Source organism: Podarcis vaucheri, assembly GCF_965113315.1.
Source record: "Podarcis vaucheri genome assembly, chromosome: 2".
Lineage (NCBI taxonomy): Eukaryota > Metazoa > Chordata > Lepidosauria > Squamata > Lacertidae > Podarcis > Podarcis vaucheri.
In genome coordinates, this window is record NC_138760.1 from 120071046 (window position 1) to 120083969 (window position 12924).

The 12924-nt window shown below is 47.9% G+C and overlaps 1 protein-coding gene and 1 long non-coding RNA gene across 2 annotated transcripts in view; one reads left to right on the forward strand and one right to left on the reverse strand.

Annotated features, from left to right (window-relative positions):
• The window catches only part of LOC309526188 (uncharacterized protein), a 41187-nt gene that overhangs the window by 11535 nt on the left and 16728 nt on the right, over positions 1-12924 (forward strand). The window contains 7 exon segments of the mRNA XM_082212103.1: positions 1267-1778; positions 6296-6817; positions 7449-7544; positions 7844-8074; positions 8428-8450; positions 9459-9580; positions 11600-11632. Coding sequence (XP_082068229.1) covers positions 1267-1778; positions 6296-6817; positions 7449-7544; positions 7844-8074; positions 8428-8450; positions 9459-9580; positions 11600-11632 — 1539 coding nt within the window.
• Positions 2047-3151, reverse strand: LOC309525392. Its single transcript, XR_014216216.1, has 2 exons — positions 3012-3151; positions 2047-2711 (listed from the first exon to the last, which is right to left on the reverse strand). It is a non-coding gene; the product is annotated as an uncharacterized lncRNA (long non-coding RNA).

Here is a 12924-nt window from a genome sequence, read left to right on the forward strand (position 1 = left end):
TCCTGGATCCTTTGTTGTCACTCAAGGCTCAGGTGGCCTCAGTGGCCCAGAGTGCTAGGGATAGCCTAACTACTGTGGTCTATGCTCTGGTAACCTCAAGGTTAGATTATTGCAAAGCGTTATACGTAGGGCTGCCCCTGAAAACGGTTCAGAAACTTAAGTTGGTGCCAATTAGTTTCTGGGCCCAATTCAAAGTTCTGGTTTTGACCTATAAAGCCTTAAATGGTTCAGGACCACAATGTCTCAAGGATGCCTCTTCCCACATAAACTTTCCCGGACCCTGAGATCATCTTCCGAGGCCCTTCTTCGTGTGCCTCTTCCTCAAGGTTCAGAGGGTGGCAACACAAGAACAGGGCCTTCCCTGCAGTGGCTCCCCATCTGTGGAATGCTCTCCCCAGGGAAGTTTGCCTAGCATCTACATTACACACCTTTAGGTGCCAGGCAACCATGTTCCTTTTTAACCAGGCCTTTGGTTGATCTTATTGATATCCAACACCCTTTTAGAATGTGGGGTTTTGGGGGGGTGTTATTGGGTTATTGCTTTTGGTTTGATTTTATATACAGTGGTACCTTGGTTTTGGTGTTCCGTTTTGTGACTTTTGCACAACATGCACAAGGGGGTGGGCTCTCCTTCCTTGGAGGTTTTTAAGCAGAGGTTGGACGGCCATTTGTCATGGGTGCTTTAGTTGAGATTCCAGCATTGCAGGGGTTGGACTAGATGACCCTTGGGGTCCCTTCCAACACTATGATTCTTTGATGTGCTGTCATGAGTCCCAAGTAGGACATTTCACACAGGGGGCAGGGTAACCTAACCACTTTCTTGCTTTTTATGCACTACCTGGAAGGATGGAGTATAACATACTTTAAATATACAACTGAAACCTGAATGGTGGTTACAAGGCGGGCGAGAGCACCTGCTGCCAGATTTACCTGACATATCAAGCATGGTCTGTCATGTGATGTGAGGTAAAAGATTAAGATGTGAATTAGGGAGTCCCTGCTTTGACTTCCCTCTGTCATGAACTGAGTGTGGGGGTGGGGGTGGCCTTCGACAAGCCACTGTCTCTCAGCCTCAGTCCTCACATCTGAAAAATGGGCACAGTAAGATTAACTTAATATGAACTTGATGAACATCCCTCTCTCGAATGCAGAGCCATGGAGTCCCTGTTCATTTCAGAGGGGATGCTCTTTCTGTCATGTGCCTAAAGAAAAGTCAGCTTCCCAGTTGACGTCGTTTCTCTTCTCTTTCCTCCTCTGCCCCCACAGAAAAAGTAACTTTGGATTCAGACACAGCAAATCCCTGCCTCATCCTGTCTGAGGATCGCAAGAGAGTGAGATGGGGGGAAGTCTATCAAGACCTGCCAGACAACCCTGAGAGATTTGACACTTATGCCTATGTACTGGGACGTGAGGCGTTCAAGGAAGGCAGACATTTCTGGGAAGTGGCTGTGGGGAGCGAGGGGCAATGGGCCGTGGGGGTGGCCAAAGAGTCTGTGAAGAGGAAAGGCGAGTTCATCGCTGGTCCTAAGGAAGGGTTCTGGCGCATAGGGAAGTGGAGTGATCAGTACAGGGTCTCCACCTGCAATGGGCACCCTGTTTCGATTCTAGGTGGGGAGCCCAAGAGGATCCGAGTGGCGCTGAACTGTGAAGGGGGACGGGTGTCCTTTTACGATGCAGATACAGCAGCCCTTCTCCACTCATTCCCAGCAGCCTCCTTCTCAGGAGAGACCCTCCAGCCCTACTTTTACGTGAGGAAGAAAGGGAACCTGAGACTCTCTTGACTGAAGGTGCAGACAGACAAGCTTCCCAGTTCACTGCTAAGTATGCTTCTCAATGCCAGTAGTCCTAAATCAGCAGAGAGATGTGCAACATCAAAGCGCTTCAGGAGCTCTGACCCTGACAACGAAGGCAGTAACTCACAGAGGCAATTAAGCACAGACAGATGTATTTTACTACCGGGTCAGAAGCATAATGGTTCCCATTTACAGTTTGTCTGCTGAAGCGTTTCTTAGAGTTTTCCGGGCTTTGTTTTTTGCGACCCATATCGCATTCTGTCAGCTTGCCAGATAAATGCGGACTAAACACAGTTAGAACTGAAGCAGCTCCTCTCACAGATGTGGCCTTGACGAAAGGTCCAGCTTTCTGACAGCTTCTAGCAATTTCCAGAATCTTCTGGAATCTTCAAGAACTTCCAGTTAGTTCTGGAAAGAATGAACGCTCACCCTCACGCCAACAACTCATCACCATGATGACATTTCAGTCGTCTCAACCAAAATCCCTTTCCCTCAGCTTATGTGGCAATTCAGCATAATCTCTCTGTCGAAAGAGATCCAAAATTTGCACACGACTCACTTAGGCATTTGCAGCCTTGTGCATTTTGTCAAAACAAAAACAAACAAATAAATAGAGTTTGGGAGACTGGGGGCGGTGACTGCCAGAAGGGGCCGTGTGAGATCTCACAAGAACCTCCAGAGCCCAGAAAGCAGGATGGAGGCTCACCATTTTGGTGCCCAAATCCTGCTCTGGAAAAGCTCTCCGCCTTGCTTACTGACCTCCAGGAAAGGTTCCTCAAAGCATTTGCAGGGGTCTCCCTGACCTGACTTGCTAATCCCCAGAACGAAAGAGCCTCTGACAGTTCCAAGGACAGAACAGAGTCAATTTGGGGGATTTCAGGGAGTGGTAGTAAATTCCCATTTATACAATTATTTTCTCTAAGGTGACTGTTATGTACTGAAGTTCTCACCCTGGGCCAGCAGGGGGAGACTGTAGATAGTTATGCAAATGAAGGATCGAAAAGTGACGTTCAGTGATTGGACAGTTTTGTATGCAAATGAAGGATCAAAAAGTGACGTTCAGTGATTGGATAGTTTTAGAAAATGGCAACAGTTACATTGTTCTGGAGCTCTATATAAGCAGGCTGACTGAGCTCCTCAGTTTAGTTCTGTTCCAGTTTACAAATAAAGAGCTGCTTTGGAAAAATCGCTGTGTCGTCTGATATGTTCGCCCACAACCTAACAGTGACTTCTTGCAAACAATCAGAAACATCTACAGTGGTGCCTCAGGTTGTGGACGTAATCCGTTCGGGAGTGTCCTGGGCCTGGAGGTTAACCTGAGCAACGCGGTTCAGGTCCGGTCCCGAATCCAAGGATTCCACGAGGAGTCAGTCCAACAGAGCCAAGGCAGGACACGAGGCAGGAAACCAGGCTAGGTCAGGCACAGGGTCTCAGGCAGGTTCTAGCAAACAACAATGTTGCTCCCACAACCTGGGGTGGGGTCCGACAGCCTTTTATCTTTGTCGGGGAAACGGCCGGTCCTGATCCCCCGGTGACTCAACTCCCTGTCTCGCCCGAAGGCGAGCACTCCTCCTGCAAGTACTCAGGTCTCTCCTTCTCTCAGACCTTAGTCTCTGCAGCTCGGGAGATGTTGTGGGTTACTAGACCCAGAGGCCGCCTCAGCCTCCCCTGACCCAACTGGTAGTGCAGCAGCTGTAAGTGATGGCCCAGCTGAAGGCAACGAGGTAATCCCTGCATCTGGCTCCCAGTATGTTTCCAAGCACAACTTGAAGTGCTGGTGTTGACCTTTAAAGCCCTAAATGGCCTCGGCCCAGTATACCTGAAGGAGCGTCTCCACCCCCATCGTTCTGCCCGGACGCTGAGGTCCAGCGCCAAGGGCCTTCTGGTGGTTCCCTCATTGCGAGAAGCAAAGCTACAGGGAACCAGGCAGAGGGCCTTCTCGGTAGTGGCACCCGCCCTGTGGAACACCCTCCCATCAGATGTCAAAGCGATAAACAACTACCTGACATTCAGAAGACATTTTAAGGCAGCCCTGTTCAGGGAAGTTTTTAATGGGTGACAATTTAGTGTATTTTTGGTTTCTATGGAAGCCGCCCAGAGTGGCTGGGGAAACCCAGCCAGATTGGGGGGGGGGTACAAATAATAAATTTATTATTATTATTATTATCTGGAGCCAGGGCAGGCTCAGGTCCCTGACTCGGCCCAGCTGGTGCTTGTTGCAGGGGAACCTGTGCAGACTGGGGCTCTTCAGAATCAGGCCCCAGACTTGGTCCAAATGCCGCCTGAGGCAAAGGATCTGGTGCGGACTGAGACTCCTCTGGTTCTGAGTCCAAGCCCGAGTCCCAGGCCATCACAGGGAGGCACATCCACAGTCCGAAGCGTCCATAAGATGAAGTGCTGTGTCTGTGCATGCACGCGGCACAATTCCGAGCTGCTGCGCATGCACAAACGGCGAAACCTGGAAGTAAACAATTCTGGGACTTCCAGGTTTGCCACTGTCCATAACATGAAATTCCGTTACCCGAAGGCAACCTATCTAGAGGTATGACTCTACATGTTTTTAGAGATCACCTCTCATCCTTTTGTGTAACTTGCCTGAACAAATGTGGAAATATGCTTCATCTGTTAACTTGCTTGTTTTTATTATTGTTGCTCCTATGTTATTTCAGGCTTGATGGTATAATCCACCCCACATGACACTTTCCCCCAGGGATATAAACAGGGTGATATCCCATCTGATCCCCACAGCAATAGGGCTGCCACTGCCCCCACTTTGCTACTTAACCATTTCAACTTCATTTCCTCATTTCTGCCACCCAAAAGCTGATTCTCAAATGAGGAGACGAAGTGAGGGCAGCATGTCTTTCTAACTGAGCTCTATGGAGTGAAGAGGAAATTAAAGCTACAGCCCTGGGCCCACCTCTCTGGGAGTAAGTCCCTTTGAACTTAATGGGATTTACTTCTGAGTAGACATAGGAGTGCCTATGTTTTTATAGATTGACGAAAATGATTAGCTCACAGGTTTTGGTGATTCTCCTCTTCACACAGCACTTCCTGTGGTGGTGGCCACTGACTTGCACGCCCTCTTAAAGGAGGGTTTGAGACCCAAAGCCCTTTACTTTTGTTTACCTCCACAGCTTCAGCTTATTCAGAGGTAGACTGCCTCTGCGCCAGGAGGTTCCTCATAGCATGATGTTGTGTTCTGGCAGCCCCAGAAACAGTTCCCCACTGACCTGACCTGCTGCCGCCACAGGGCCTGTGCAAATAACACATATCTTCATGATTGTGAGGGCTGTGAGAAAAAGGGCCTCTGGAAAGCCACGTTCTCCCCTTCAGCAGGTTTGGTGGAGCAGAACCTGCCAGGTGGAGAAGAGAGAATTCTGGTGGATTCTGCTGAAATGCATGGGAGAAACATCTGGGCTAGGGTGGCTAGCAATCCTATACATTCTGGGTTGGTTCCAGGTATGTCCTGCTCAGAGTAAGCCCATTGAAATGAACGAGCCTAAGATAGTCATGCCTATTGACTTCAATGGGTCTGTTCTGAGCAGGACTTAAATACGACCCACTTTTTGCCAGAATAAATAATGACAATGGGGCTGTGGAGGGGATTGAAGAGAGAATTCTGGAGGCTTTTATTGAACTTGCAAGGGCTGCTTGGAGGGGGTGAGGTGGGGAGATTTATTAAACCGTTTTCTGATGTTTGTCTCTGCAACTTCAGCATGTATTCCAAGTCCTTTGTGTGAGTGAGACTCAGCCTTATCTGCCATGGCAGTGAGACAACTGAAGAACCAGGGTCAATAGCCAAGGAGAGGGAACATTACAGGAACATTTCTGACATAGTCCCATTGCTCAAATGGGAAGAGGAAGGGAAGGCAGGTCGTCTTTTTAATCTCTTCTGTGGAGCAAAGAGGAAATAAATGCCACATCCTTGTGCCCACTTTCTCCCCCCATCCCAATAAAATATATCCTTCTGGGGAAGCCTTTTAAAAAATGTTATTTTAAGAAATTATATCCCCCCCGGCAGACCATTGGAGGGGCTGGAGATGGGACCAGTGGGTGGACAGGACTGGGGAGACGCTGGAGCTGGAGAGCAGCTTAGAAATCCCCCAGCCTCCATCCCATGTTCTCAGTGGCTGCAGATTCGTGTTCAATTGTCCCGTGGGAATGTGCATCACAGGGGAGGGTTGGGCTCCGGCTGCGATGTTCCTCGGAGTCTGAACTTTTGTGTCTTGCAGCTGGAAAAGGGCGTGTGAGTTTGAGCCACTGGGTAGGAGGGGCTTGCAAGATTCAGATTCATTCACTGGTTTCCAACTAAAACTGAGACTGACATGAAGCTCATAAAAAATTCGCTTCCCTCCACCTCTCCTTGGAAAACGGCTCCTTAAATCGGCAGCCAGGATATATCCCCTTTCTTTTTAATATATAAATTCCCTTGCCCCAAAGACTCTGTGTCCCACCTAACTCCCCCTCTCTTCAGGCAGCTGTGATCGCGAGCCATCAAGTCTGAATTTCCTGGAAAGGAAACACGCCCATTTGCAGGCGCAAAAGAGAGAAAACGAAACCAGCTCTCTCTTCCTGGCGAGGCAGCAGCCATGGCTGCTTCTGGAGGTCCCGTGCAGGATCTCTGCGAGGAAGCCACCTGCCCCATCTGCCTGGAGAGTTTCCTTGATCCAGTGATCATCCCGGTGTGCGGGCACAACTTCTGCCGATCCTGCCTGATCCAGTGCTGGGGGGAATCCGAGGGAGAGGCTTCCTGCCCTCAGTGCAGGGAAATCCTTCAGCACAGGACCCTCATCCCCAATCGGCCGCTGGCAAATGTTTTGGGAAAACTTACAGTCTGGAAACTCCGTCTTCATGAGGAAAAGGGGGCCGAAGGAAAGGGGAAGATCTGCGAGAAGCACCAGGAGCCCCTGAAGCTCTTCTGCCAGGAGGACGAAAGCCCCATCTGTGTCGTGTGTGACAGATCCAAGGAGCACAAAAGCCACGAGGTGGTTCCTCTGGAGGAGGCGTCCCAGGAGTACAAGGTGAGAAATCTCTCTGGATTTTGTTTGGGGATGATGAGGGTGAATTAGCAACAGAGAAGGGGGTCTTGCAAGAAAACGCTTTAATGTATTCTCCCCTCCGGCAGCCAAAGAGTCACTCGCCAGCAGGAGCTTTTGTGCAGCCTTCTAAAACTAAACTTCTGAAACTCTGTTCAATAAACATTTCTCTTTTCCTACAGGGGATTACAGTGCAGGAGTAACAGGAGTGCAGGATTAACTCAGGGGTTTACAGTACAGGAGTAACAGGAGTGCAGGATTAATTGAGGGGATTACAGTGCAGGAGTAACAGGAGTGCAGAATTACCTTGGGGGATTACAGTGCAGGAGTAACAGGAGTGCAGAATTACCTTGGGGGATTACAGTGCAGGAGTAACAGGAGTGCAGGATTAACTGAGGGGATTACAGTGCAGGAGTAACAGGAGTGCAGAATTACCTTGGGGGATTACAGCGCAGGAGTAACTCACCCACAGCTCCTCCTCTGGCAGCAACTGCCTTAGGAATCCCTGAGTTGGGAAGGGGCAGTTTTGGGGGCAGGGAGCAAGCATATGATTCAACTTTGCTGTTAATATGAAGAAGAAAAGGAGCCAAACTTTTACATTTTGTTTTCTTTTCAGGATCAAATCAGCAACTGCCTAGACAATGTGAGGAAGGAGAGAGAGAAAATTCTGGAATTTAAAGCAGATGCAGAAAAGGAAAGTCAAGACCTGCTTGTAAGCATCATTCTTACTTGAAAGTGAATAAGTGCTGAAGTCTTGAATCAAAATCTGGGGAAATGAATACGAAATTCAGAAAGAGGTTTATTTTAGAACAGTCTGATCTCTTACAGAGCATGAAAGATCATTTAAAGGAGGGGCGTGGGCTTGTAAGTTTTATGAATCCCTTCCTCTGCTGAACATGTCAGAAGTGGCCTTCCAAGGGAACTGGGATAACTGGCCTCCTCATCCTTTAACAGGAGGCTAGATGCCTGATATTGGCCCACTGTTCTCTTCTTTCAACCTCTTTGCTGCAGAAACAAACAGGTGCAGAGAGGGAAAAGATGGTGGCTGAGTTCAGGCGACTCCACCAGTTTCTGGAAGAACAAGAGAAACGTATTCTGGCCCAGATGGCAGAGGTGGAGAAGGAGATTGCAGCCCAAAGGGAGGAGCACCTGGCCAGACTCTCCAGGGAACTCTCCTCTCTTGACAGCCTCATCCGGGAGATGGAGGAGAAGCTTCAGGAACCAGCGAGTGAACTCCTGCAGGTGAGGCCTCATCCTGATGCGAGAGGTTGGAGTGTGCTGCTTCAAACAGGCGTTTCTTAGTCGTTGTCGTCGTTCCCCCCCCCCCAAAAAAAAAATGCTGCTGGAAAGAAAACAGTACATGAAGAAGGAAAGGCTGCAGTCCTGGGGTCGCAGAAGGGACTCTGCTAGATCAAACCAGAGGCCTCTTCATTCTAGCACTGTGTTCTCTCATTGGCCAACCAGAGGTCTCTGAGAAGCCTAAAAACAGTAGTGCTCTCCAAACCTGTGATTCCCAGAAGCTGGTACTCAGCTGCTTAGCATTTATAACTGACTGCAGAAATGGCTCCACTGACATCTTTCTTTCTTCCCTCCAGGATATTGGAAGCTTCTTGCAGAGGTAAGTGATGAAAAGCCCCTGCCTTATTATGTTACTAGAAAAGTTCTTTTGAGAAGAACTCACTCTCCAGTTCCTCCTTCCAGAGATAGTTTAGGACTCCATCGTCCATTTCACAAAATCACAGACAAAAATAGGGACACATTTTCATAGTCATTTGTAGCTATTGGTCTCATCTACAATCATAGGAAGGAAGCTATTCCTCATTCCTCTCTATTAGATATTTATCCCTTTTCCCTGATCGATTCATTTACTGTGGAATAATTACAGAAAAGGGAGGACATCCTAAAGGTGCTTGTAAATATCTTCACTATAACTTACCCTTAAATATTAGACATATTTCAGGTTTCTGCAGGTCCTTCCTCAGACATAAGAATGTGAGAAAGGGCTTTGCTGGATCCGGCCAGTGGCTCATCAAGTCCAACATCCTCTTTTCACAGTGACTAACCAGATGCCAGTGCAAAACCCGTGAGCAGGATCCGAGCCCCAGAGGACACTCCCCTCCTGTGGTTCAGAGGCACCACTGCCTTTGACCCAGCTATCGTGGCCAATAAGTGTTGAGAGCTTTGTTCTCCAAATGACTTCAATATATTTTTTAAATCTTCCATGTTTAGAAAATACAGCTTTAATTTCTAATATTTCTTCCTACTTTAAATGTAACCACAGGGCTAAAAATTATTAATAACTTTAATCCTTTGAAATGCTTCACTAAAACTGATGCAGTTCTAGATCTCTTTCTAAGGACCTTGTATTGTTATTTTTCAGTCTTATCTCCATATATTCCCTTCCATGTACTATGGAAGCAGGTGTGTGTCGGTTTTCCTTCAACTTCTTAGATGCTTTCTAGATTCAGACGTCAGCTAGATGCTCCTTTTGCCATAGGAAGAACCCTGCTCCCAAGTCTTCATGATATATCCATCATGCCTTTATTATCAGGATGAGACCCCTGCCTTGTCAGAAAGCTCCTTGCATTGGAAGGATTGTGGCTTGACTTTGTTCTTCTCCTCCCAGGTCTCAGGAGAAGGAGAACTTAGAAGATCCTCCGGTGGCTTTTCCTCCTGCCCTGAAGTGGAAGATCTGGGACTTCTGTGATATAAATCCCTTCCTGGAGGGAGTCATGGAAAAATTCAGAGGTAATGAAAAAGGCCTGTGAGGATTCTATACTAGATATTTCAAAGTGTTCATGAAAGTGTCCAGGTCATATGTAATATTAGTAATGCCAGGAAAATGAAAGGTTTATGTATTTATCCTCTTTCAATATCCTGATACCACCCTTTTGTATACACATGACTCACAACTTACGCTAATTTTACTCACACAGTCACAGCTTGATGGGGATCACAAGCAATTAAATAGGAAGTGGGGAGGAAACAATTACTTGTTGGGATGTGGAGGTTCTTGTGAGAAATGGTGCTCTTAATCCTTCCATGAAAATTGCTTTAAAGCTCTCTGCATTGCTTAGTAGGCTGTGAGAGGCTCTTTTGGGGCCATTCAAGATCTTTAATGTGAGGGGGTGATTCGGGAGGTAATTCTGATTTTGCATGACTTTATGAACAATCCCCAGGAAAGTAACCCTCGCGTACGTTTTCTGTAGAAAGTTGTATTTTACTGCTTCAAATCTCTCAGCCAGGCCTTACATGCTTTCCCACACCTCACCCATTTCCCAAGTTGCCTCACCTACAGCCTTTTGGGTGTCTCCTCTGTTCCTCTGGCCTTGAGATTGATGTGAAGGAGGCGGGAGGCTGTCAAAAAGCCACCCCAGGAGCAGAGGGAACTGGGGTTGAGAACTCCAGTCCTGGAACAGGGATGTCTGGCGGGCAGGTGTGGAGGACTCCCTGATCCTGAATGGGGTAACTGTGCCCCTGAAGGGCCAGGTGCGCAGCCTCAGAGTCATTTTGGACTCACAGCTGTGCATGGAGGCGCAGGTCAATTCTGTGTCCAGGGCAGCTCCTTATCAGCTCCATCTGGTACACAGGCTGAGACACTACCTGCCCGCAGGCTGTCTTGCCATGCTCTAGTTATCTCCCGCTTGGACTACTGCAATGCACTGAACATGGGGCTACCTTTGAAGGTGACCCCGAAACTACAACTACAGTAAACCAAAATGCAGCAATTATACTGGTGACTGGGAGTGGCTACTGAGACCATATAACACCAGTCCTGAAAGATCTACATTAGCTCCCAGTACGTTTCTGTGCACAATTCAAAGTGTTGGTGCTGACCTTTAAAGCCCTAAACGGCCTCAGCCCAGTATACCTGAAGGAGCGTCTACACCCCCATCGTTCAGCCCGGACACTGAGGTCCAGCGCCGAGGGCCTTCTGGCGGTTCTCTCATTGCGAGAAGTGAGGTTACAGGGAACCAAACAGAGGGCCTTCTCAGTAGGGACACCCACCATCTGGAACGCCCTCCCTTCAGATGTCAAGAAGATAAACAACTATCTCACTTTTAGATGACATCTGAAGGCAGCCCTGTATCAGGAAGTTTTTAATGTTTGATTTTTTACTGTGTTTCAATACAGTGGTACCTCAGGTTAAGTACTTAATTTGTTCCGGAGGTCCGTACTTAACCTGAAACTGTTCTTAACCTGAAGCACCACTTTAGCTAATGGGGCCTCCTGCCGCTGCCGTGCCGCCGGAGAACGATTTCTGTTCTCATCCTGAAGCAGAGTTCTTAACCTGAAGCCCTATTTCTGGGTTAGCGGAGTCTGTAACCTGAAGCGTATGTAACCCGAGATACCACTGTATATGCTGTGAGCCGCGCAGAGTGACTGGGCAGGGAATAATAATAATAATAATAATAATAATAATAAATAACAACAACATCTCCTCAAGATTGTTGCTTATGGGGAGATCTTCTGGGGGTTCTGCTCCTCCTCTAAGGTCTGAGCAGGCCTGAATCTTGACATTGCCCCTGCCCTGGCTTATGCAGGTATAGGCAGCATGGTGGGTTTCAGACATTTTAAATGGCAACTCCCATAAGCTCCAGCTGGCATGGCCGATGGTTAGGGATGATGGGAACTGTAGTCCACAATACCTAAAGTTCATCACTCTGGCTTCCCCAGCTATAATTGCATGAGCTCATATTGTCATTACCAGATTAGTTACCAGGGTGATGGTGTGATGCTAAATCTCCGTTCCCTTTTCTCTCCTAGACACTGTGGAATCTGGACTTGAGCTGCAAAAAGGTAAATTTCAGGGTCGAATAGCGGCATAATTTTGAGAGAAATGGAATCTGCTTCTCAAAAGATGAGGTCATTGCAGCTCTTCAGTCCAGGCCTTATCCCCCCCCCCCCCCGTTAGCACTTTCCACATCTGCCTTACAGGTTTTCTGTCACTTTCAGGAAGTGATAAATTAGGGTGGTAAAGGTAAAGGACCCTTAACAGTTAAGTCCAGTCGCAAACGACTCTGGGGTTGCGGCGCTCCTCTCACTTTACAGGCCGAGGGAGCTGGCGTTTGTCCGCAGACAGTTTTTCTGGGTCATGTGGCCAGCATGACTAACCCACTTCTGGTGCAACGGGACACCGAAACCAGAGCAGCGCACGGAAACACCGTTTACCTTCCCGCCGGAGTGGTACCTATTTATGTACTTGCACTTTTTGGCGTGCTTTCAAACTGCTAGGTTGGCAGGAACTGGGACCGAGCAATGGGAGCTCACCGCGTCACGGGGATTCGAACCGCCGACCTTCTGATTGGCAAGCCCAAGAGGCTCGGTGGTTTAGACCACAGCACCCCCCATGTCCCTTACTTAGGTTGTTACACTCCCCCAATTCTCTTGTCAGTTAGTAGTTCCAAGAGGTTTCCTTTCATTATTTTAATAAATTAATTAAATTTCTATACTGCCCTATACCTGAGGTCTCAGGGCAGTTCACACAATAAAATCACAATATAAAACCACAAAATACATAGAATCATAGAAGGGACCCAGGGGTCATCTAGTCCAAAGCAGGAATCTGAGCTAAAGCATCTGTGACTGATGGCCATCCAACCTTTGCTTAAAAACCCTCCAAGAAAGGAGAGTTCACCACCTCTCGTGGGAGTCTGTTCCACTGCCAAACAGCTCTTAATGTGAGAAAGTTTTTCCAAATGTTTAATCAGAATGTCCTTTCTTGTAATTTGAAGCCATTGGTTCGAGTCCTACCCTCCAGAGCAGGAGAAATCAAGCTTGCTCCCTATTCCATGTGGCAGCCCTTATGATATTTGAAGACAGCTATCGTATCTCCTCTCAGTCTCCTCTTTTCCAGGATAAACACACCCAGCTCCTTCAAGCGCTCATCATAAGGCCTGGTTTCCAGATCCTTGACCATCTCGGTTGCCCTCCTCTGCACACATTCCAGCTTGTCAACATCCTTTTTAAATTGTGGCGCCCAGAACTGGACACAGTATTCCAGGTGTGGCCTATTACGTCCCTTGATCTGGACATTATACTTCTGTTGATGCAGCCTAAAATAGCATTAGCTTTTTTTGCTGATACATCAC